The sequence below is a fragment of the Periophthalmus magnuspinnatus genome, chromosome 7 (genome assembly GCF_009829125.3).
Source record: "Periophthalmus magnuspinnatus isolate fPerMag1 chromosome 7, fPerMag1.2.pri, whole genome shotgun sequence".
In the NCBI taxonomy this organism is placed as follows: Eukaryota; Metazoa; Chordata; class Actinopteri; order Gobiiformes; family Gobiidae; genus Periophthalmus; species Periophthalmus magnuspinnatus.
Window position 1 is genome coordinate 2034721 of NC_047132.1, and position 27064 is coordinate 2061784.

The 27064-nt window shown below is 41.8% G+C and overlaps 1 protein-coding gene across 2 annotated transcripts in view; it reads right to left on the reverse strand.

The window, feature by feature from the left end:
* Nucleotides 1–379: 379 nt before the first annotated feature.
* cep104 (centrosomal protein 104) overlaps nt 380–27064 on the reverse strand; it is a 52302-nt gene continuing 25617 nt past the window's right edge. For both annotated transcript variants that reach the window (XM_033969843.2, XM_055223181.1), the window contains 11 exons: nt 26107–26280; nt 25075–25251; nt 19163–19363; nt 15030–15098; nt 14810–14888; nt 13987–14059; nt 12483–12591; nt 11088–11226; nt 9354–9421; nt 2334–2421; nt 380–1307 (listed from right to left, as the gene is read on the reverse strand). In XM_033969843.2, the coding sequence (XP_033825734.1) occupies nt 1108–1307; nt 2334–2421; nt 9354–9421; nt 11088–11226; nt 12483–12591; nt 13987–14059; nt 14810–14888; nt 15030–15098; nt 19163–19363; nt 25075–25251; nt 26107–26280 (1377 nt within the window). In that variant the 3' untranslated portion in view covers nt 380–1107. The remainder of the gene's footprint in view (nt 1308–2333; nt 2422–9353; nt 9422–11087; nt 11227–12482; nt 12592–13986; nt 14060–14809; nt 14889–15029; nt 15099–19162; nt 19364–25074; nt 25252–26106; nt 26281–27064) is intronic.

Consider the following 27064-nt stretch of genomic DNA (forward strand, 5'->3'; position numbering starts at 1 on the left):
GGTGTGATGTGGTTGATGGAAGGGGTGCGTGTGATGATGCGAGCTGCTGAATTCTGAACCAGCTGAAGTTTACGCAGTGTTTTTTGTGGGAGACCAAAGAGAAGAGAATTGCAGTAATCCAGGCGGGAAGTGACGAGGCTGTGTACAAGTATTGCTGTGGACTGTGGTGTGAAGGAGGGCCGGAGACGATTAATGTTGCGTAGGTGAAAATAGGCGGAGCGGGTGATGTTATTAATGTGAGAAGTGAAGGAGAAAGTGCTATCGAGGATGACACCCAGACTCTTAACCTGAGGGGAAGGAGAGATGGAGGAGCCGTCAATGGGTATAGAGAAATTGTTGATCTTGTTTAGGGTGGATTTGGTGCCGACAAGGAGAAGTTCAGTTAAGGTATATTAAGGTATTCTTTTTACTTTAAGGATCTTTGTCAGTATCCTCCAACTAATGTACTTATCTCTTGCATATTTGTAATCTCAACCTGTCTACACTGTGCTCCATACTGCTGGGGTGCAAACTTTGGCAAACCATGTCCATAATGTCTGTCTTTATCTCTTTACAAGTGTAAATATGCCTGAGTAATTCAAACATTTGATCATACCTAAGTTGAACAGCTATTATCTTTAGCCTTATCTACCTCTGCTGGCAACATTGTGGAATATAGGAGGCGCGATACTGATGAAGATGAAGAAGATGAGATTTCATTTGTAAAGTCAAAATTGTCTTGTCCAGTGCAGATATATTAGGGCAAAATGAGGGTGTTGTGTGCCGTCTACACATCCAATTATAAAGCATTTTTATCATCTGTGAACCAGGAATAAGGCTGGTACGCTATTAGTATGCTGGTTGTTCTTAGCATTACCGTGATAGCAAAATTCCACTCTGGCTTCTGAGTGAATTAGGATGCTTAGAAATATGCAAGGAACGTGAGGAATAACTTTGGACCACTGCAAACCCTTTAAAGTTAACTAGTTCTGTTTTAAGTGAAGTGTCTTTAAAGACATTGGTATTATTATGATTTTTTTCATTCAACAGTTCAATTTGTGAGCGGATTCTCAGTACACTTCAGACATGTAGATTGGGGTGGGCCCTCTCAGATCATGTCAGACTCTGTCAGCGTTTGTCGGCTGTGTTCCTTTGACTCTGGGCCAGAGCTGGAATCCTGCTGCCTCTGCCCAGGGGCCGTCCCAGGGGCCGTCCCAGGGGCCGTCCCAGGGGCCGTCCCAGTGGCCGTCCCAAGGGCCGTCCCAGGGGTCTTCCCAGGGGCCCTGCAGTCCAGCCCTGCTTCAGCCTGCTGCTGTCCAATGCTCGGCCTGCACAGACATATCACAGTTGCTCATGGCTCTGTGCAGAGGGAGGGGTGCACTGACTCATAGAGGCGTCTGCACAATTACAGGAATACAGTGTCATATATGGGGAGGAGGGCGGGTGAAAATTTAGGGGATTGCATGTTTGCTTTTAATTATTTAACAGGAGCGTAGCCTGCAATCTTACTGTTTTAAAAAAGGTACTACAATCACAATTGAACCTGTGTTGCCAGTGCCTTAACTTGCAGATGAAGGACGCATATAAGTTTTTTCATTCTCAGTATATGGACAGGCCTCATGTAAAAGCTCAGAACCTCCAGAATTCACTCACTGAGCTGCAGACGCTGCACTGGAACTGATTAAAGACTGACTGCAGGTGCTGGGGTTTAGGTAGCGACTCTTCAGATCAGAGAGAGTCCTTTTAGGGTTAAACCAACTACATTTCAGCATTGAAAGTGGCAACCCAAATGAGAGAATGATGTGAGGCTCATTCTGCTCTCTGATTGGATAATCGTCTTGGGAACCAAAACACCAAATTATAAGATAAACATCTTAGCCATGTCCAATGTTTTTGTAATTAAGAATAAATCAGCATTACAATTGTTATAAGTAAAAGCTAAATTTGATTTGATTTTACTTAGGGCATAGATTTATTTATTTATTTGTTTTATTTGAAGGACACAACAGAACATATAAAAATTGTAGCACAGCAGTGACGCATGCATCATAGTGCAGCCACAGCACTTTTACCACAGAAAGGTCATGTTTACGAAATGTGTAATAAATATAATACAGACTCTATTTTAAAGCACAACTCATTCAGAATCTATTGATCGTAGTCGTGTGTAGTAATGATTGCAGTAGTAAATGCTAGAGTGAATGCTATAGTGCATGCAGTAGTGAATGCAGTAGTGAGTGTAGTAGTGAATGTAGTAGTGAGTGTAGTAGTGAGTGTAGTAGTGAATGCAGTAGTGAATGCAGTAGTGAATGCAGTAGTGAGTGTAGTAGTTGGTGTACTAGTGAATGCAGTACCTTGTAGTGGCTGAGTCCTTTGGTACAGCACTGCTCTCCGGGGGTTGTGTGGACAGCCCTCACGGCCCATGAGGTGTGGCTTCCAGGCCTGCACACACAAAGAGCTCAGTCTCCAGCCCCCAGAACACTACAGCCTTGTACCAGGCTCAGAGTGCACATTCTCCACCCAAACCAGGCGCCTCCACCCCGCATCCAGACCAGGCACTTCCACCCTGCATCAGGACCAGACCAGGCATGTCCACCGGTCACACCAGGACCACACCAGGCAGTGTTCTGAGGGCTAGAGACTATACCCAGCCAAGATCAGGCACCTTCACCCTGCACCAGGACTATACCAGACCAGGCACCTCCACCCGGCACCAAGTCCAGATCAGGCACCTCCACCCTGCACCAGGACTATACCAGACCAGGCACGTCCACTCTGCACCCAGCCAAGACTATTCATCACCACCCTTCACCCAGATCAGACCAGGCACCTCCAACCTGCACCCCGTCAAGACCAGGCTTAGCCACTCTGCACCCAGCCAAGACCAGGCACCTCCACCCTGCACCCAGACCAGATAAGGCACTTCCACCCTGCACCCGGACCAGGCAACTCCACCCTGCACCCACCCCAGACCAGGCATCTTCACTCTGCACCCAGACCAGACTAGGCACCTCCACTCTGCACCTAGCCAAGACCAGGCACCTCTATCGTGCACCCAGACCAGATCAGGCACCTCCACCTTGCACCCAGACCAGACACCTCCACTGTGCACCCAGTCCAGGCACCTCCACCTTGCACCCAGACCAGGCACCTCCACTCTGTACCCAGACCACGCAACTCCACCCTGCACCCACCCCAGACCAGGCAACTCCACCCTGCACCCAGTTCCGGCACCTCCACACTGCACTCACCCCAGACCAGGCAACTCCACCCTGTACCCAGACCAGACAAGGCATCTCCGCTCTGCACCCAGACCAGGCACCTCCACCCTGCACCCAGACTAAACCAGGCACCTCCACCCTGCACCCACCCCAGACCAGGCACCTCCACCTTGCACCCAGACCAGATCAGGCATCTCCACTCTGCATCCAGACCAGACCAGGCACCCCCACTCAGCACTCAGCTTAGCCCCAAAGACTGTATAGATGGACATAGCTACCCCACAAGCCGCCGTGTTCCAAACAAGAAGTGAGGACACAATTTCGCACCATCGACTGGCTTCAGTTCACTCTCTCTCTGTAACTGTTGATGTCAGGCTCATTATTCTGACATTAAAATGTTTGTTTTAACCCACACTGCATGATACTGCGGTTTTAATTTCACTATTTTGTCACTAAATCAAGATATGAACATAATAGGCGAATCAGATGCCTTCTTTCCCTGTAGTTGCTCGTTAGCATTAGCAGCATGTTAGCCTAACAGTTATTAGGCCTTGCTGCTTAACCGAGAAGTGGTGTGTGCCTTCAAAAATCTCTGATCTGGCTCTTTAGCTGCTGTGTTAGACAGACTTGTTGTCGGCTAGCTTTTTAATTGAGTTCAGTAGAGATAGACAATTCCAGGGCTAAAATGATCCAAATAATTCTAAAAACACAGCGAAGCAGTTAGTATACTACCACATGATATAACAAGGTGTTTTCCATTTGAGAGAAGAGCTCAGCCTCTAAATATGCAGGGTTTGTGTGTTAAACATGTGTGAACAAAACAAAGCACAACTCCATGTATGATTTTGAAGAGGAAACAACATTACAACATAGATCAGAAAATAGCATAGTATGAGTCCTTTAATAAATGTTACAAAGGCACCAGCCATTCTAAAACGTGAACCTAACCTATAATATAACGTAACGTAATATGCAACATTTTGAGGATAGATATAATACTTTGTTTTAAATTGTTAATCGCCGTGATAGCGGGCTTTATTTCTCATTATTCTGAAACCCATGAATTGTTTAATCCTCACAGTCTTACAGTAAGCTGTAGGCTGGAAGAGAAGGAAGAGGAGGAGGAGAAGGAAGAGGGGCTGGTGCAGTCGGTGTGTGGCAGCTGCTTCTCAGACCACACTTGTAAAAGAGCAGCTCATGGTTTATTAAGCACTACAACAGGCAGAGGTAACAGTATCCTGATGGAGAACTGCTCTGACACTGCACTACAGTTGCCCTGGAATAAACTACTATAATACTTTGGAGTTTATCTTCAATGGAAGACATCCGGCAATGTCTGAATTACAAATTAAGCATTATAGTAAAGTATACCTTAACCTTACCGTAATCTTAAAAGCTGTGCAAGTGGCCAAAATCAGACAGTTTAGGACTTTTTAAGGAGGATTTTATTTTTTTATATTGATCAGCTCCACAGCACAAGAAGGCATTTGTATGGGCTGTAAAAAACAAACAAACATATAATCACTTTCAAAAACTGGATGGAGATTGAGCAGGTATCAACTTTAAAACAAATTACAAAACTGGGACAAAATAGGACCTTTCCTGGAACGTTTTAGAATGGTCTTGATCCATATCAGAACTCCTGTAAGACCACATTGTTTCTTTCTTTACTGAACCTCTATTATTTTGTGTAGAAAATTACACGGTAAAGTGCTTTTATTTCCACTGTGGTACAGAAATTGTTATTGAGTATTGAGACTTTTCCTTAGTGTCAAAGTTGCCACAGTCTGCTTTAGTCCAGTCCTGCTCTTCCAGTTGTCTCCCTCTCATCCTCTGCCATCTGTCTCCTCTTGTCTTGTCACTAATTGTACACCTGGCTTCCACAGTCTACCTCCAATATAAGAAGGTCCACAGCCACTCCTTGCCAGTTTGTTTAATAAACACTACTCACTAGTAGTTCGTCACTTGGCTCTATTTTTAAAATTCTTGGAAGTTTTTTTTTTTCCTCTGCTCAGATCCTGCCTGCCCTGCTCACCAGCCTGCCTGCCCTGCTTACCTGCATATCTGCATACCTGCATGCCTGCCCTGTTGCCCTCCTGCCCTTCCCTCCCGCTTATCCTACTTCCCCAGCCTGCTCTGCCCGCCCAAACACTTACTGTAAATAAATCATGCTTGACCTCCTTTCTCTGTTTTGCTTTTGGGTCCTGTACCAAACCGTGACAGTACAAACTGGCCACCACAGACCCAGCAAACACAGACCCAGCAGATGCAGACGTTAAGCTAAAGCCATCGCTAATCAAGGAAGTAGGGTGGGTCATCATGAACAACTTCAAGGTCTCATGCAGGGTCAACAAGATACTGTACACATGATTGCATAACTCCACTCCATGATGCAGCAGCTAACTGCCAACTTCACAGCAGCATCTGCCTCAGCCTAACTCCCAGCCCAGCCAGCTCCTGCTCAACTTCAGTCCTACATTATACCACTGTCACCCCACAGTTTTCAGACAATGTGATAACTTTATGCAACTCAAAGAAATGCCACATGCAAACAAGCCGAACAAAGCCCCTGAGCAAGCTCTGGGACAGACAGTTTTCAACTGAACTGAAAATGACAAGTTGGACATACAGTTTGATGCTGTTCACTTTTACACAGACAGTAAGGTATTTGCTACATCTGCAACAAATTAAAGAGATTCTACACATATGTTTACAACAGAGAGCAGCGTATTTGTCAATCCTCAAAGCCGGAACAGTGGCTCTACGTGGGCACCGAGCTAAACCCAGCAGATCATACATCAAGTTCACTGACCCTACTAACTAACCAAAACAACTTGGTTCACTGGACCACATTCATTGTCCCCTTGCAGTGTCAAAACAAGAAAGCAAAAACTTTGAGTTAGTTGAACTAGACAAAGACTGTGAAATCAGGCCACAAGTAAAAACTTGCGCCACCCACCTCCAAACCCTTTGAGCGTTTCTCCACCTTCAAGCCATAGTTCAGTAGCGTTCTTCATCCACATTGCAAGAGCTTTCAATGACACTAACCCAAACACAAGATGAAAGTGGCGGGCCATGCATTTCACCCTTGGGCCTTCAGTGACCAAGCATGCATTGCATTCACAATTAAGAGTAGGAAACTAAGTTCACAGATACTGTCAAAAATGTAAAATAAAAATGCAATTTAAAGATGCCAAACAAAATGCCACCAAAATTACGCTATGTGAGCTTAAACAAGTCTGTCCAATAGACTGTTCAATGTTGCCTTTTTATATAAGACACCAATCAGACAATAAGAAAACAAACTATTCTTTGAAAATAAAGTAAACAGATCATGTGCATTTTTTGACAATAGGCTATACAACAGCAAAGAACTGAAAATGTGGCACAGCTGAGATTGAACGAACTTTAGTGCAGTTTTAATTGAGGTGACTTCAATGCGCCAAGTTATCATTAACATTATAAACACTATAAACTTTCTCACTGTGGAGCTCCGTCGCAGGTCCACGCGAGTGTCTCCAAACATTTTTAAATGCAATGTAGCTTGTAAGTGCCTAGCCATACAATAACAGTACAATTTGCAGCGTTTCTCAGAAGCTATGAGCCACGGGTATCGTTCATAGTTGCCCATCTGGAAATGAAGGATAAACCCTTTTCCTTGCTTAGACAGATTAGCTAGTGCAGTGGTTGGCCAGCCTCTTCTCATAATATCCAGCTTTTCGTGAAAGGCCCATCTTGAAAATGATGTGGACAGTATATCTGCAACCAGATCAATTTCTTCTCCTCCTTTGGCTATTATGAGTTAAAAATACAGCAATGGCTGTTGGATCTCTGGATTTAGTTCGACATTCTGCAAACTGCCGCCTTTCACACTGTATCCAGAGTGTATGTATATGCATATCCAATCACAGGACACGTACATGTCCAGTTCAGCGCAAGACCTTCTAGCTAGCCCTGAAATGCAGAATCAAGATCTGATAGGCTAAGGCTGAGCATGTTTAGGTCAGCAGAGAAGGCCTTGCTGGCCCTGATGTCCCGCTACTGCAAGATGAAATAACTCAAGCAAAGCATGTCATTCTCCAAGAGACTCAACAGGCCGCCTTTGGAAAACAACTGTCTGCCTTCAAAGCTGGTAAACCAATCCCCAAACAGAGCACCCTGCTAAAATTCAATCCGCCTCATGCCTCCCTCATGGGAGAGGCCTGGGAGCACATGATTGGCATTGCTCGGAGAATACTAGACTCAATGCTACTCCAAAGGTGCAACTCACTCATGATGTGTTGTGCACACTCATGGCCGAAGTCACCGCAATCGTAAATGCAATGCCTTCCAGTCTCTTCCGACCCAGATAAACCCTTCATGCTCTCCCTTGCTAACCCAGAAATCTTGTCTTTTACCCCCTTCTGGAGATTTCCTGGACAAAGACGTTTACACCAAGAAATGGAGACAAGTTCAGGCTTTTGCCAACCAGTTCTGGACGCGCTGGAGGCGAGAGTACCTACCTACACTACAACAGAAACAAAAATGGACTGTATCACATAGAATAAACAAACAAAGTAAACAATCAAGGCAGTGTAAAGACTTTCATGCGACCAGTTACTGAGGTCATTCTTCTTCTACCAAAGGACAATTCTGGACAAGGTTTAGTCCATTATAGTGGCCTCTACTATAGTGGCCAGGTGGGGAGTGTGTTGCCTTTAAGGTATTTGGTTTCTTTAATAAATAAGTTCATTCATATATATATATATATATATATATATATATATATATATATATATATATATATATATATATATATATATATATATATATATATATATATGTATATATATATATATATATATATGTATATATATATATATATATATATATATATATATATATATATATATGTATGTATTAAAAAGCTAAAAAGGGTGCTATAATAATTTCCAAGTTTTTAATTGGAATTGGAATTAATTGTGGTTTGGGTAAAAAAATATTGCAAAATAATTCTGCTTCCAGTTTTACCGCCCTACTTCCGGTTTTCGATTTTCATAAACAAGACGCATATGAGATCTTGCATGGTATCTGTCACCATCTGTCACTATCCACTTTGAAGCACATACAAGGCAATGCGGTAAATTTGTAAATATATTCGTAAATGTCTAGTTATCTATATTTTTATAGTATTTAGCGGAAGAGTGAGGTTTTATGCAGGATGAATGTACTTTATTTTAGTGTTAGATTCAGCTCTGTTTTCTTTTGTACTCTTTCGGTTTTCACCATTAGGAGGAGGAAATAATAGCAACAAAACACCCCCTGTGGTTGCGGTTCTTCTCCAGTGGTTTAGCTCGGTGTCATATTGTTGACACTACAATTATTATTGTTGTTACAATTATTACGTGTGGTGTTTCCATTACATTACTTATAATTCCTGGCACAACCTGAACTGCTTGTCTCTATGAAGATTAATTTTAAGGGCCAGTACCCGATTTTTTTCCACATAGATGAGCAAAATTTGCTACAGTACAGAAATATTGTGTGAGCAGCTCTTGAGGGCAAAATAAGTCCATTGTGTACTGTCTCCAATAATTTTAAAGCTCTTATTGTTGGAGAAGCGGGAAGTGCATGTTGGGTTTTTCATGTTTTAAGAATCAGGTACAGTGCCTTTAATGCAATACTGTGAAACATTCTAGGCAAAGCAATAAAAAAAATGTATTTCTAAGTTGCATAATCTATTTTTAAACCTGGAAGGAATCAGGATCTGCACTAGGGTTGTCAAAAGTATCAGATACTAATGAATACTAAAACTAGATACACATTTGAACATGTATCGATACTAAAATTACATTCACAGGACAGAAATTAATCTTTCCTGAATAGCTGTAGAATGAGCTTGAGTTGTATCAGCATAAGTATAAGACCCATGGACCACTATGGAACCTACCTGGACGACTGAGTGATTACAGGTATAAGGCCACAAGGTAATATAAAAGAAAGTACTACCATTTAAAGTTGAAAATCACATTCTATTTTCCAAAGAGTGTTTTTTTCTATTATGATTGTGGTGCCTGAATTGGTATTGAGTATCAAGTCTATTCCTTAGGATCAGTTTGGAATTTTTGTGACAACACTAGTCCACACATGTCCACATAGAGCCAAAAGCCTCACCTCGTCTCCGGCCTGGAAGTTGGTGTGGCACAAGGGACAGTGGTTGGAGGCTTTCCCAGGGATGGGGGCTGAAACAGAGCAACACAACACCTTAGAACTTGGTTCTACACCCTGAGGACAGGAGGACAGGTTACACACACACATACACGCCCTGTGACGCAGCCGGGTTGTCAATAATTCATGGGGACATATGGCCAAGCACACCTCGGCCCATCAGCAGGTTTCTCTCACCGCATCCAGACAGCACACACACAGCACCAGAATCCAGAATCAGCAATACTCAGATACTAATCAATACAAAACTAGTGTCAAAACAAGGGCTAAAATATGTGTAAAAAAATTTCCAATTGATATTTTTATTACAAGCACGGGTAAATTGACACATTTCTCTTTCTCTCTTTCTCTTTTTCACTCTCTCTCTCTCCTGTTCTCTGTCACTCTCTCTCTCTCGCTCTCTCTCTCTCACTCATATGAAATTTATCAATTTATCAAAAATATCTAATTGCTATTTTTATATAGGATTCTGTTCAAAGTTCACATTTTAAATATGTCCAGAAGGCAAAAAGACTGAAATATAAACTTACAAATTAATACAAGAATCACATTTCAAAACATGTCTGTAGAGGTCTGGACTGCAAGGTTGCTGTTTTTTAATGAAGAATAAGAAATATGGTATTTCAACAATTTAAATTTTGCAATCTTTGTGATTTCTATTTCCGTTCATTCAAATTGTGGTTTTGATACAATAGTGATTAATCTTGGAACAATAATCAAAACTTGTAGAGTAGAAAGCGTTGAAAGAAAGCACAACATTTTTACCAATATAAAAAAATATATATATAATATATATTTACCATCTTTTGCCTTAAAGGGAGTGTTTTTATTAAGACTACTTTTTGTGGTATTCTGTATATGTTGAGTTTGAAATGTTAGTGTTGCTATCTGCTGGTAACAGTATGCGTATAAGAAGACTCAGAGGTGTGCAGGACTCAGTTACATTTACTTGAGTAACATTTTCATAAAATTGTACTGGAGTAGTTTTCAGACAGCATACTTTCAGTTTGTGTAAGAGTACTCTTACTTGAGTAAAACATTTGGTTCCTATTCCCACTGTGAGTAAGTCTACTAGTGACAAAAGCTGTATGTTGACGTTATGACATTGATATGATGATGATAAATATGATGGTGTTTCTTGCACTACTCATTCAGATAAAATTTTGTTTTTCTCAACTAAAAATGCAGACTAGATTCTGCTTTTTGCATGGGATAGATATTTTATGTTCAAATGTTTTGTTGACAGCACCGCAAACCCTTGATGAAGTCTCTTGAAATGGTTTTCACTTCCAGTAACGACCTTTCCGCATTGAATTGCCTAATTGCCATTACCACCCAGGATGGTTGCCAAAGCTTGCAACCCATGAACAGGGGCTTTAGGTTCTCCGTTTTGCATTTATTTCATTATTTCATTATTTCATTATTTCTATTAAATGTACCAAAGTAAGATATTGTACTTATTTTTCTTTTTTAAGTTCCAATTTAATCTGGTTTTGGGCTTTTATTTTTTTTCTTATATTTGTTAGAGGTGGACAAATTGAGTCATTGGCATTTTTATTCTAATTTAACTAAACTAAATATGTTTATTGAACATCACATTCTTTTCTCATATTGCACAGCCTTAACCCTCATCTTCTTCCTGACCACTGTAGTAAAGTCAGAATAACCCTGGTCACTCACGATTGCAGTGTGGCCCCTCCATATGGCTCCTAATCTCCTCAAAGGGCACGGCCTCGCTGCACTGGGGACACTGGCTGAAGCTGCTCTGGCTCTCACACTCCCCCAGCAGGTGCTCTGTCAGACTGGAGATCTCCACCACCTGGACACAACACCACAATCCTCTGGTTAATTGGCATTCAAAACTTGACTCTAATTCTACTGCTCTTCCAAGTCTGGGACAATCATTAAGACTGCTGCTGCTGCTGGGGCTCTGGCAGCAGAAATGGGCCATATTTTGTTTGTTGGCATAATTTAAAGTAAGAAATACTTACTTTCCCCTCAAATTTGAAGCCATGAAAATGCTAGTATAATTTCAAGTTTTTTATTATGTAATGTTTTATAAATATGTCTGTCCAAATTGCAGATATTTGGGACATTTGAATCTGAAAAATGGGTGGAGCCAGGTAGGGTAGGCAAAATGGTGTTGATGGTGATAGTTGGGTATAGTGATATCTGCACATTGTGCTTTACTCATTTTCTCAGAGAATGGAGCTCTGTGTTTAAACAAAGTCACTTTTTCTCTCCCACATCTTCTATTGGTCAACTTCAGCAATGCTCTGGAGTGAGAGACAGCTAGATTTAACCAATTGCAACTTTCAAAAGAAGCAGGTGACTTCAGTTATCTCTTTGAGGCAATCCAAAATACTAAGTTTACATGAACTGTCTATGAATCTACATCGTGATCTAGTTTTTTGGCATATCGTCCACCCCAAGCTCCAGGTTTAAATTTCTTCACTTTGTTGACATTTGATACAAAAAAGAAAAATACTTAAGGGATTTTGGTTGGATCTTATTTAGTATTTGACTAAATGTCAGACATGTGGTGAAAATTCAAAATTGCCAATTTTTTTTGGAGTTAAAACTGTGAGTGGCAGTGTTAAATTAGATCAACAACTCCTCAAGTACAATCAGTCAATATCTTGTTAAAGTGGAACTAACCACAAACTGTTGCAAATGCATGTCTGCTGTTCCTGGTATTTTTTGGCAACTTTAGTACAAGCTAAGTACGTCTTCAGCTTTTTGCTCAAAAATACCTAAATCTAAATGTGTATGGCCTTCAGCGGCCTCTGTAATTTCAAGTACTATATGACATTTCAAAAGACTGTCCTAATTACAGCCAGGTGTTTTTGATTCAAAACCTAGCTGCAAGGGTGGAGTTTCAAGTGTGGATACCTGTTAGACCAATCACATGGTTCCATATACCCCCAGATCCCAACCTTCCTTCCCCCTCACTCTTCCTGTCAGTCCTCCAGGTAGTGGTTATGGGCGAAGTTTATGTGTTTAGTCCCACTTTAAGTGCAAGATGGTGCTACTTTCAGTCTGTACATGTTTGCAGTGGTCAAAGAGAGTTAGTACCTGTTTGCAGTGGTCACAGAGCCGCAGCATGGGGCAGTGCTTCCAGTAGTGTCGGTCCAATCCATCCTCAGTGAAACCCTCGTCTCTTCGCCCACAGAAAATACACAGACTGCAGCAAGCACAAAGGACAATAATATCATCAACATTGTATTGTAAGCAAAGGTAAGTAGTGCTCAGTTACATTTACTTGAATAACTTTAAAGAAGTTTAAAGAATTTGTACTTTTTTGAATACTTTTCTAGCAGCATACCTTTAGTCTTACTTGAGAAATATTTTTATTGAAGCAACAGTAGGGGCGACAGTAGCTCAGTTGGTAGAGTGTTTGTCCACTAACAAATCCCGCTCTTGACATAAACATCATTGGTTGAGCGGTCAGATCCACTGATCCATAGGTTGGCGGTGTGATTCTAACTCACACAGATGAATGCTGTCGTTGTGTCCTTGGGCAAGACACTTAACCCACTTTGCCCTCAGTGTCCGCGTACACTGGTGTGTGAATGGGTGAGTGGTTCCTTGTTGTAAAGCGCTTTGAAGTTGTACCTTGAAGGTAGAAAAGCGCTATAGAAAAATGTGACCATTTAACAGTACTCTTACTTGAGGAAACATTTTTGTTGTGTGACAAAAGGTTAATGTTGACAATATGAAATGATTTGAACATTTGTGTTCGCTCCTTCAGGTATGACTTACTGTCTTATTTGTGTCTATCCTTGGAAAATACCAGATTTTGTGAATTATTGAATGTTTGATCTGTCTGCTTACATTAACTTCAAATTATAAATCAAATTGATATGTCAACACAATTACTCCTTATTCTTACTTGAGTAGTACTTTTCCAAATACTTTTTTAATCTTACTTGAGTGATTTCTTGGACCACTACTTCTACTTGGGTAATATTATTTTGTAGTAACATTACTTGAGTAAAATCTTCGACTACTGTATCCACCTCTGATTCCAAGTTACATCCCCACTCTCTCATGACAACATTTTCAACCAAGTATTTTAAACCAGCCTCTGTCCTTCATTTGTTTCTGGAACAACATTTTCTTATTTCAGGTATAATAATGATTATGATATGAACATTAAAGGCCAGAATAATACTAATACTAATGATACATCTCACGCATATTACTGAAAACTCAAGAAAAAATACAAAATGGGTACATTTTCTGATCAATAGTGCATGTTCAAGGCCCAGTTTAGGTGTTTAATTTTCAACAAAAAGGTGAGAGTTGCTACTGAAAAAACTCTTGGCTAATGTTGGTTAGCTTGTGACTGGAATTTTATGTATGAGAGTCTTGTTTAACAGCACAAATCCGCTAACCTGTTGTTGTTCCAGTTAAATCAGTTATTTATGGTCAGATTGCATGAAAACAAAGCTCACATTAAAGTCTAACTTGAGTAACAACGCTTCAGAAAAAGCAGTGCTTCTAGTTAGCTTCACCTCCCAGGGAATGTTGATGACATCAGCTGCAAATTATCAATATCAAATTTTTTGTAACTTACTTGTCTAAGTAGTTGCCAACAGATTCTGGAGTATCAACAACTTGTGGTGTCTCTTTCTGCATCTTTGGGAGAGCTGGAATTACAAATATGTTAAAATGTTAATCTTAAAACAGGAACAAAATGTAGTAGGTTCTGACAGAGGATAAATTGCACTTAATTTTCGGTCGGCAATCTTTAACACCCAAAGAGTGTGTGCTACACTGCTCCTGAAGTGCTACACTGCTCCTGAGCCTCTGCACAGTCTGCAAATCAGGGCTGTACAAAGTCACTTTCATCTTTATGCAGGACTGTAAGCTGTCATCTGTGAGGCATGAGCACTGTTAGTTTTGGCGGGTACACCGGCTTCTGTGAGTGTGACGCTTATTTTGAGCGATGAAAAATAATAATAAAAAATATCATTTTATTTTAATATTTCAAAATCTCAATAATCTTCCAATTTAAACTATAAAAAAGAACTAACACAAATAAAATACACTTCAATTAAATACTTAAACTTTTATTTCCCCAAGCCACGCGGAGCCACACTATAAGGATGAAAGAGCTACATGCGGCTCTGGAGCTGTGGGTTGCCAACCCCTGGTCTATGGGCTCTTATACTTGTTCTGATACAGCTAAAGATCATTCTAAAACTATTCAAGAGAGGTTCATTTCTGTCTAGTGAAAGTGATTTTTTTAGTATCGATACCCATTTAAATGAGTATATAGGTTCTATACTAGTTTTCGTATCGATTAGTATCTGATTTTCGATAACTTTGACAACCCTAATCACAACAAACATAAACATGACATATTCCAGTCTAAAAAGTGTAGATGATGTGCATACTGGCTTGAGTGGTTCTCTGGGCCTCTTCCTTCAACTCTTTGGCTGTTCCTCTTTGGGCTCTGGTGCTTTTATCCCTGTCCTTAAAACACACATCAGAGTATTAAACATGACTAAGAGGAAAGTAGCCATAGCATTATCGTTAGCCAGATGAGATCACTAGCGTGTCCACGCCCTGAGCTGATCTCACAGCACTTGGAGACTTGGAGACTTGCAGACTCACAGTGATTTCCTTGAGGGTGGCCAGCTGCTCCTGGTTAGACTGGACCAGCTCCTGGGGCCCTCCTTTCGCCTGCGCACACACACACACAAACAAACACACATCTATGTTAGGTTTACATCCTTCTTGCGAACATTACATTCCATCCATCCATTTTCTTCTGCTTATCCGGGGCCGGGTCGCGGTGGCAGCAGTCTATGCAGGGACTCCCAGACTTCCCTCTCCCCGGACATATCCTCCAGCTCCTCCGGTGGGACCCCAAGGCGTTCCCAGGCTAGCCGAGAGACATAGTCCCTCCAGCATATCCTGGGTCTTCCCCAGGGCCTCCTCCCGGTAGGACATGCCCAGAACACCTCCCTAAGGAGGCATCCAGGAGGCATCCTGAACAGATGCAACCCTACGGAGGAAGCCCATTTCGGCCACTTGTATCCGCGATCTTGTCGTTTCGGTCATTACCCAGAGCTCATGACCATAGGTGAGGGTAAGAACGTAGATTGGCCGGTAAATCGAGAGCTTTGCCTTCTGGCTCAGCTCCTTCTTCATCACAACGGACCGATACAGCGACCGCATCGCCTGTCAATCTCACGTTCCATCCTTCCCTCACTCGTGAACAAGACCCCAAGACACTAGAACTCCTCCACTTGAGGCAGACACTCACCACCCACCTGGGGAGGGCAAGCCACCTTTTTCCAGTCAAGAACCATGGCTTCGGATTTGGAGGAGCTGATTCTCATCCCAGCCGCTTACACTTGGCTGCAACCCGCCCCAGTGCCTGCTCTTGGCTCGATGAAGCCATCAGAACAACATCATCTGCAAACAGCAAAGATGAGATCCTGTGGTCTCCAAACCAGACCCCCTCCGGCCCCTGACTGCGCCTAGAAATTCTGTCCATAAATATAATGGAAAGAACCGGTGACAAAGGGTAGTCCTGGCGGAGCAAAACATGCACCGGGAACAGGTCTTACTGCCGGCAATGCGAACACAGCTCCTGCTCCAGTCATACAGTGACCGGACTGCCCTTAGCAAAGGGCTCTGGACCCCATACTCCTGGAGCATCCCCCAAAGGACACCACGAGGGACACGGTCAAATGCCTTCTCCAGGTCCACAAAACACATATGGACTGGTTGGGCAAACTCCCATGAGCCCTCGAGAACCCGATGGAGAGTATAGAGCTGGTCCAGTGTTCCACGACCAGGACGAAAACCACTCTGCTCCTCCTGAATCCGAGTTTCGACTATCGGTCGGATTCTCCTCTCCAGTACCCTGAATTAGACCTTCACTGGAAGGCTGAGGAGTGTGATTCCCCTGTAATTGGAACACACCCTCTGGTCCCCCTTCTTATGCAGAGGGACCACCACCCCGGTCTGCCAGTCCAGTGGCACTGTTCCCGACCGCCACGAGATGTTCCAGAGACGTGTCAGCCAAGACAGCCCCGCAACATTCAGAGACTTGAGGTACTCAGGATGGATCTCGTCCACCCCTGGAGCCTTGCTACCCGAGGACCTCGCCAACCACCTCGGTGACTTCAGTCAGGGTGATGGATGAGTCCACCTCTGGGTCTCCAGTCTCTGCTTCCTCCTCAGAAGACGCGAGAGTGGAATCGAGGAGATCCTCAAAGTATTCCTTCCACCTCCCGACAACATCCTCAGTCGAGGTCAGCAGCTCTCCACCCGCACTGTAAACAGCCTCTTAGGACCTCTTCAGTTGGAGTCCAGGATTGTTCATTTTTTGTTTTACCTCATATTGATGTCGATTTTCAATTCAGTTCTATTTTTTCTATTCAAAAATAAAATAAAAATGAAATAAACAAGAAAGACTTTTAACTTGTGCAAAAAAAACCAAACAATGTGTTCCTCTGCAGACCTCTCCAGACCAAAGCATATCACTGATGATTAGACATGCCTGGATTTCTATCTTTGATTAATTGTCCAGCCTTACCCAGGAAAGAGCCCTTTTTAATTTATTTATAATCAAATACATTCATGCTAGGGATAATCCTTCTTAGTCCTCACAGCTAATTTCACAATTAATAATAAAGGCTCACATTCCCTCCTATGTTGGTTGATGGCTGCTTCTGTAGCCACAGCTTCCCTGGGGAGGACTCACAGAAGTGAGGCTGTGAGTGTGGGGCATTGGTATCACACATACTGAACTTAGCTGACTAACTAGCATGTATCTGTTTTTTCATATATTTGAGCAGTGTGCCTTGCTCCAGTAAAGATATATTGTGTAAGCAGCTCTTCAGGTTAAAATGAGTACTGTTTGTATCTAATTATGAAGCAGTTTATTGTCCTGTAATAATGAAGTACGTGGTTAGCATGCTAGTTTTATTACATTCCTGGGCTAGTCCTGGTTCAGTGCTGGTTTAGACCTGGTTAAGACCTGATTTAGTCCTGGTTTAGTCTTGGTTTAGTCCTGGTTTAGACCTGGTTTAGTCCTGGTTTAGTCCTGTTTTAGTCCTGGTTTAGACCTGGGTTAGTCCTGGGTTAGTCCTGGGTTAGTCCTGGGTTAGTCTTGGTTCAACCCTGGTTTAGTCCTGGTTTAGTCCTGGTTTAGACCTGGTTTAGTCCTAGATTAGTCCTGAATTAGTCCTGGATTAGTTCTGGTTTAGTCCTGGTTTAGTCCTGGTTTAGTCCTGGTTTAGTCCTGGTTTAGTCCTGGTTTAGACCTGGGTTAGTCCTGGTTTAGACCTGGTTTAGTCCTGGTTTAGACCTGGGTTAGTCCTGGGTTAGTCCTGGGTTAGTCCTGGGTTAGTCCTGGGTTAGTCCTGGGTTAGTCCTGGGTTAGTCCTGGTTTAGTCCTGGTTTAGACCTGGTTTAGTCCTGGATTATGAAGCAGTTTATTGTCCCGTAATAATGAAGTACGTGGTTAGCATGCTAGTTTTATTACATATCTGGGTTAGTCCTGGTTCAGTCCTGGTTTAGACCTGGTTAAGACCTGATTTAGTCCTGGTTTAGTCCTGGTTTAGTCCTGGTTTAGTCCTGGTTTAATCCTGGTTTAGACCTGGTTTAGTCCTGGTTTAGACCTGGGTTAGTCCTGGGTTAGCCCTGGGTTAGTCCTGGATTAGTCTTGGTTTAGTCCTGGTTTAGACCTGGTTTAGTCCTGGTTTAGTCCTGGTTTAGTCCTGGTTTAGACCTGGGTTAGTCCTGGGCTATTCTTGGTTCAGCTCTGGTTTAGTCCTGGTTTACTCCTGGTTTAGACCTGGTTTAGACCTAATTTAGACCTGGTTTAGTCCTGGTTTAGTCCTGGTTTAGACCTGGTTTAGTCCTGGTTTAGACCTGGGTTTGTCCTGGTTTAGACCTGGTTTAGTCCTGGTTTAGACCTGGGTTAGTCCTGGGTTAGTCCTGGGTTAATCCTGGGTTAGTCTTGGTTCAACCCTGGTTTAGCCCTGGTTTAGTCCTGGTTTAGACCTGGTTTAGTCCTGGATTATGAAGCAGTTTATTGTCCCGTAATAATAAAGTACGTGGTTAGCATGCTAGTTTTATTACATATCTGGGTTAGTCCTGGTTCAGTCCTGGTTTAGACCTGGGTTAGTCCTGGGTTAGTCCTGGATAAGTCTTGGTTCAACCCTGGTTTAGTCCTCGTTTAGTCCTGGTTTAGACCTGGTTTAGTCCTGGATTAGTCCTGGTTTAGTCCTGGTTTAGTCCTGGTTTAGACCTGGTTTAGACCTGGTTTAGACCTGGTTTAGTCCTGGTTTAGACCTGGGTTAGACCTGGGTTAGTCCTGGTTTAGTCCTGGTTTAGACCTGGGTTAGTCCTCGGCTATTCTTGGTTCAGCTCTGGTTTAGTCCTGGGTTACTCCTGGTTTAGACCTGGTTTAGACCTAATTTAGACCTGGTTTAGTCCTGGTTTAGTCCTGATTCCCGATTCAGCCCTGGTTTAGACCAGGTTTAGACCTGGTTTAGACCTGGTTTAGTCCTGGTTTAGATGTGGTTTAGATATTTTTTAGTCTTGGGTTAAAAAAAAAAGTCTTGGGTAAGTATATATTTATTTCAGGTTTAGTTCTTGATTATACTTGTAAAGCTAAATAAAAAGCTAAATATTTTCTGAAATGTCTCTGAATATCACTGAATATCTTGTCTATAAATATGGCTGACACACATATCACTGAAGAGCTCCCCAAACCCAGTGCTTACATGTGCATCTGCCAATTCCCCATCGATCTGGGCGAAGCCATCAAAGATCTTCTTATAAATGAAGTTGGTGCGCGTGGCATGGTCATTGGGGGGCAGGTACCGGAGCAGCTCGGCCCCGTGTTGCTGGTACATGGAGAGGATGATCCGGACAGCTGCCTCCCTGACCCCAGGCGCACTGTGACTCAGGGCTCCTGTGCAGAACTGACACACACAGAGGAAGGAGAAGGTCAGGGATGAACTATGGTGTGGGAGAATTCATGAATACTGGCAATTAGACTTATTCACAGGAATATTGGATATGTAGACCTTTTTTTTTTCTCCACATTATTGCCTTAATAATAGTAGAAACTATTCAAAAAATTGTAAATTATGTTTAGTTCTAATACCAATGTGGTGATGACTGGACTGAAAATACTACCGTATATTTATTTACTTCTTCAATTATGACGAGCAAGTGTAATTTATTCTTCAGGTAACTATGGAACAGTACTATAAAAGCCAAAAACCAACAGCCGATTCAAGAGAATCGAACCAGTTGCTAACATTAGCAGAGCAACCTCAGGGAAAGAAGGCGCCTGATTTATCTGTTATTAATGTTCATATCTTGATTGACAGATCCAATATACAAAAAACCTACCAGGATCATTAAACTATTTAAGATCAAAATGACGAGCCTGACATCGGCAGTTACAGAAAGAGAGGTGACTGTTTTTCAATAAAAAGTGAATTGGAGCTGAATCGTGACTATGCTCACTTCCTATTTGGAATGGATAGAACTCATCCCTACTGAGAACTCATCCACAATTTTAATCCCATGTATCTCCAGAAAATGTTGTTTTTGGTTGATGGTGGCCTACAAGCATTGACTAGAAAAGCTCCACTCTGCCTTGTTGATCATGCTAAACGTTGTAAGACTTTGGGTAAATAGATTTTGAAAGAACACAGGACAAAATGATGCTGGATGAACTGGTCTTTATAATCCCACAGCACAGTGAGGACAATTGCAATGGGCCCAGAGAGAGGGCCCGTGTACACTGAGCACAAAGGAAGCCAGATGCCCCGCCTTGGCCCACCACTTCCAAGAAATTCTGTGGGTTGCCTCGGTGACACAGCAGCAGAGGAGACTATGTTTGAACAGGACTTGTGCTAACAGACTATTTTACCATCACCCACAGAGTTTGATGGATGTACCATACTTTATCTGAACTATGGGGATGTCAAGTGCTACTGTTGTGTTTAACATTACAGATTAAAACTAATACTTTCCAACTGCAGCTGATGTCATTCGCATTCTCTGGGGGTATGGATGTAACTGGAGGCTATACTCTTCTAAATTCTGTTATTCAAGTTAGACTTTAATCTGAGCTTTATTAACACGATGTGACCAGAAAGAACCGACATGGTTGGAACTACAGGTGAGATGATTTGTGCTGTTAAACAAGTCACTCACACATAAAATTCCAGTCACAAGCTAGCTAGCATTAGTCAACTGTTTTTTAGTTAGTCACTCTCACCTTTTTAGTTGAAAATCAAACTCCTAAACAAGAACATGAACACTCGTATTGATCACAGGCTCTAACTGTCAGACTGCAGATTTGTTGACCCGATTTATGGTTAATAACCTGTAATTACTGTACAAACAATAAGCAAACTATATAAACAAGTGCAATTATTTTTTCACGATAGCTTCACAAAAAGGTGACGAGATTGTTGTCAGTTGAAAGGACTTTACGCTGAGCAAGTTTAACATAACAAATTTGAGGAGCCAATCCCAAACCAATAGAGTTATAAAAGACATGCCCTTCATCTGAAATGATGTTATCACCAAATCCTCAAACATGAATGCAGCCTATTAGTGCCGTAGTTTGCAATTTTTTTGACATGATTGCTGAGGAAACAAGTTAAATCTTTTATTGTTGTCATTCACACTACTAGATTGACATTGATGTCTAGGCAGTGTCCACCAGCAATCTGACCAGAACTGAAGAAGCTACTTTTTGTCCAGTTGACAGAATTGGATTTTTCTTTTACCATGGATCATACCTGGAAGAGTGAGGTATTACACTGACATGGTCAAGAAAGGGCATGTTAACACACTAGATTAGATTCAATTGGTCTCACATTCACTTTTACAAACTCACTCTCATTCACACGCCAGAGTACATGGACACCGGATGCGAAGTGGGAGAAGTGTCTTGCTCAACAGGTAGTGGCAGGGCTTGGTTTGAAGTTCCATGAGCACTTTTGGACAGTTGTCTTGAGTTGGGAGAACAGGAAAGAATTGCTGCCCGAACCCCCCTTACACATTATCATAATTTCAAATGGCATCATGTGGACCCTTTAAAAGATTATGAACAAATACTTCTTAATTTTGACGATGGAAGCAAAAGGGGAGTGGAATACAAGGCAAATGTCATAATTAAAATGTTTTTTGCAAATGAAAACCACTCTGATATGTGTAAGTGAAATCAGAGCATGGTTAGAAAACATTAACACATGTATTTCTCCTTTTTTGTTTATATTAAAAGAGATAATTATACACACGCCCATGATATCCCACAATAGTTTTTCATTATGTTTAAAGGTTTCTAACATCCTTCACCACAATTTATATTTTTTGTGAAGCACAAATCCAACTTTGGGGTTAGAAAACAGCATGAACTGATATTTATACAGTGGACATTCCAAATTGTGGCAGAAATATTCACATTTGAGCTGATGTCAGTTAATCATTGAAAACGCATTACGGCCTATTTTTAACATTCTAATAACATAGCAATTTAAGGGGTTTATTAAGCCCTGGTTAATGGGTTCTACACAATAAGACACAGGGACATTTAGTTCTCTGCAGAGGAAAATACATTACCAACATTATTGCATCTTTTTGATTAGACAAAAAAGACCATCCAAATAGTGATTCTGGCATTAGCGCTGTAGCGCTGTAGTCAACTACAAACAATCAATCCGTCGACTAAAAAGTGCTCAAAACTAGTATTTAGTATTGCTATAATCTGACCATAAATATGAATCAAACTGCACTCACAACACTACAACTGCATAAAGCCAAAACAACAATTTATTCAGAAAAGTACTAGGGAACAATGTATTTTGTAGGAAGGCAGGAAAATTCAAATATCAGATAACGGACACCACACCTCCTTTCTGCATCAACCAGGCTTGTCAAAAGTTCTGGAAATCAAATACTAATCAACACAAAAACTCACATCTAAACTAAATACACTTTGAGTAGGTGTAGTTCCATTCACAGGACAAAAATAAACCTTTCCTGAATAGCTTTAGAATGATCTTGAGCTGCATCAGAAGTATTACACAGATATAAGGCCATATGTTAATATAAAAAAGTACTGCGATTTAATGTTGAAAATCACATTCTATTGTTTAAAGAAAGAGTGTGGTATTGGAATCAGTTTTGAGTATCGCACATATTTAGTATCGGAATTGGGTTTGAAATTTTAGGCTTGTTGGTCAACCTGTTACTTGACTAAACAACTTAAGGCCTACAGCCCTACCTGACACTACTGCAAGCTTATCCAAGTCTCCTCACTGTACAGCCCTACCCTCCTCTGATGTGCTAGTCTGTCATATCTGTGCAAGCTCCTGGGCAGCGACAGCTCAGACGTCTGTTTCTCACGTGAACGCTCTGAGCGACAGACAAGCACGATGAGGGCTCAGTCCACAGCGGTGTTTCCCCAGCAAACAGCACTGAGACGAAGGGCAGAGCAGAGGAGACATGCAGCCACACGCACACCACCACCTAAGGGACCACCCTCACAATTACCCCCCACAAACACACAAGCACAGGGGGAGGGAGGGGCCCCAGTGTGGGAAAGAACCAAGGAAAACTCATCAGCTGACTGTGGATAAAGACAGGACAGGAGTTTAAACAGAGCAATCTTCTTTAGCCAATTATGGCCAGGTAGTGGTGATGATAGAGTTGTCAATCGTTAGCCAGCTTTTTGAAACAACAGTGGAGAGGGTTACGAGTATTTTTTGAGTACATAGCCAGAGGTAGGTAGAGTGGCCTAAAATAGTTTTCAAATAAGAGTTACTTCAAAATAATATTACTCAAGTACTGCAAAGTAGTGGTCCAAGAAATAGCATTTGGGAAACGACTACTCAGGTAAGAGTCAGGTAACTGTTGGGAACATCTGATTTATATTTGAAGTTAACATGTACTGAGTACTACCCTCCTCTGTACATAGCTGATGTCTGATGTCTGGAATAATTTTGAGGCCAAAATTATGCCTTCTTTGTACAAAAGGGTTCAAGAAATGTTTCACGTATTTCCTTTGTCATCAGGTCAAACTAAAATCAGTCTATGCTGGAGCATTGTTTCTGGTGTAAACTATGACATACACAGAGCATGGAGCAACTTAATAATATAAACAGGTTCATTGCAAGTCCACTTCTTTATATCAATTTTTTGGAAAGTTGCTAGCAAATTTAGGTAGTTGTGTGTAGTGTCTTTTTGGGCTTATCTCTGAGTGACATCACATCATTAAAGATGTAATTTCTTGCCATTTTCAGGTCTGTTTCACAATAATAAACTTAGTAACGATTCAAATAGAGGCTGTTAACAGTTGACTAACATTTAAAATTTTGTATTACAAATATGCACATCTCATTAGCACTCATTTACACACAGCGTTTAACTAATTGCTTCATTTTGCGCTTATTTGCGTGGGACTGGGGTCACTTGTTTTGGGATTTGGTCGTTCGTTGCTCTCTGCAAAATGTGGCAACTCTGGTCCATTGACTCCACCTCTTTATAGTAGATTCTGTAGCAAGAAGCAGATTTTCATTTGAAAACATAATAAAGTCCTGTGTCCTCCCCTGACTGTAACATCTATATCTATAGAGTTGTTAAGTGGTGACGTCACTCTGGGTCCAACCTGAAACTTCACAAATTATTTCTAGCTTTGATTTTGTTCCTTATTCATGAAACAAGAGACAAGTACCTTTCAAAAATGTATACTGAACCACAAAGTGTATCAAATATGTAGATAATCCTAGCATAACATAGGATTACTGCTGTGCATATCTCATTAAACCACTGCTAACACTAGCCTAGCCTAGCGTCTTATCTCAGCCTTCCTCATACACTTTCTGTCACACTTAAAATCACAGATTCTTACTGATGACTCAGTTAGTTTTAAACAATTGCAATGCCTTTTTAACATGAGATGTGTTGTTGCTAAAAAAGAGGAAACTGTAAATATGTCAATTGTTTTGAATCAATTGATGAAGTGACATCACACAAAGCAGACCTATTCTGCAAAATTGACCTTTCAGAGCTTTTAACAATGTTATAGTTATTGCTCATTTATTCTTTGAAGCTGTATTCGGAGTGATTTGTGCATATTTGAGCAATCTTTAATTGCTTATTTTCAAGATGCCATATTGCCATCAGTTCAGGATTTCACTGCCACTGGTCCATGTCCACTGCTATGTACTTACTCCATTCTCCAATTTTGTTTTCTTAATCTATGATACACATAGGATTCAGCAGCATTGTGTAGTAATTTTGGTACAAATGAAAAAAAAATTGCTATTCGCTAGGTTGATCTCAGCTACCTATTGGAGGTGCCGATAGCTGCGTGGCGCTTTGCTGTGATGCAATTTACAGCAACATCAGCTCCCACTGGGCACTTCAGTTTTCTAAAGCGGAAGTTGTTCCCTTTATTAAGTGGTTTTAGGTGAACATTGCCATTTAAAATGTGCTAATTATACAATAATGTTCCACGGTTTTCATAGATTATAACTATATAGCACACACAAGCACAATAGCTCTTCTTAAACAACTCTCTACTATGAGTTTCAGATTTTGTCCCTACATGACATTGCTTGTAAAGCCATGTTCAGTGGCCAGTACATAGTGGTGGAGGTCTCACCATCATCACATTGTCCAAGGTGAAGCCGGAGCCGTTTGTGCCAAGAGCAGACAGCAGCCGCTCCAGAAGCTCAGCCCGACTCTGGGCCAGACGAGCAGGTAGTGTGGAAGAGATGGGCTTCACTAGCTCACAAGGGACCCACTGCAAGGTGCGCACATCCTTCAGCAGTGCTATCTCCTGCACAGCAGAAACAGCAGGAATAGTGGGATAGTACCTGTGGTATATATTTATCATAGTTTGACATCAGTTAAGCGGTAGTTTGTGATGAAATGTTAAAAATCACAGGAAGAAGAGCTGAGTAAAAAAGGAATCCTTCTACCTATGGCATCAATACACACAATTCCACCCAAAATGTACAGACAGATTTACACAAATTGAAAACATTTTTTTGACTTTCATTAAATAGGGAATATTATGCAAAATTTACTTTTTGGAGAAAAACATACCTGAAGGGGTTTAATCTATCATCCATGTTTCAGTAATTCAGCCCTATTCAAACCCACCTTATAGCTGGCAGTGTGAGCCCATGCCTCCTGTGTTATGTGCTGCTTCATTAGCAGGGGATGCACAATTGTAATGTAATAGCGCTCTTAAGGGGGAGCAAAGAGACGGGGGACTAAGAGCATCAGAAACTAATCTGAAACTAATAAAACCTTTTTCAAAACAGTAAAAGGTGACAGGGTGATCTAACTGTATTATGTGTTAGTAAGTAATATCCTATAAAAGTGTAAGACCGACTCTTTAAACAAAATAAAGGTGTTGTCATATATTTTTATTTGTCATATAATAACTATTATGAAAGACAGACAGCCTTGGACCTTTCTTTACACTATGGTTGCTAGGTAACATTATAGAATTATGGCTGCCCATGTTCAAATAGGAAGTAATATTATAAACGTCACCAAAATAGTCAAACTAGTGAAAACAAGGAGAGACATTCAACAAAATCTTCAATATAAATCATGTTTGTTTTAAGATGTGTACCCTAACCTCTTATATGCCCTTAAAGCCAGTTCCAGAGTATGAGCCCACCTGCACGGAGGAGAGAGTCACGAGGCGAAGGCGGTTGCAGGCATCCCCCATGCGGCGTAGCAGGTAGGGCCAGGTCTGCTCCAGACAGTGGGTGACTTCTGCTCTCCCCAGACCTGCCCCAAGAATGAGTTCACTGAGCAGGAGGAGCAGCAGCTTCAGAGAGCACTGAAACACCTACAACCACACATGAAACATACACTGAGAAAGGAACAGACCAACATTAAATCTAAGCTAATGGTTCTCAAACTGGTATGTGTTACTCCTACATTGTTTGGCTAGTTTAAACGTGATTTGGTCCATATGGTTGGGTTTCACATGACATCAACATTCTATAGGTCATCCATTCATCCAACTATCCATTTTCTTCTACTTTATACGGGGCTGGGTCATGGAGGTAGCAGTTTGAGCAGGGAGGCCCACACTTCCCTCTCCAAACACACTTCCTCCAGCTCTTCCAGGAGGATTCCAAGGCAGTCCCAGGCCAGCCGAGAGACATAATCCCTCCAGTGTGTCCTGAGTCTTCCCTGGGGTCTCCTCCAGTTGGGACGTGCCCAGAACACCTCTCTAGGGAGGCATCAAAGAGGCATCCGGAATAGATGCCCAAGCCACCTTAACTGGCTCCTCTCAACATGGAAGAACAGCGGCTCTACCCTGAGCTCCTCCTGTGTGGCTGAGCTCCTCACCCTATCTCTAAGTGCATGTTGCAGGTCCTGGTTCGATGAAGCCATCAGGACAACATCATCTGCAAACAGCAGAGATGCGATTCTGTGGTCCCAAACCAGACCTCTTCTGGCCCCGAGCTGCGCCTAAAACTTTGGACCATGAAAACAATGAACCAGTGACAAAGGGTAGCCTTGGTGGAGTCCAACATGCACTGGGAACATGTCTGACTTACTGCTGGCAATGTGAACACAGCTTCTGCTCTGGTCATACAGCAAAGGGCCCTGTATCCCATACT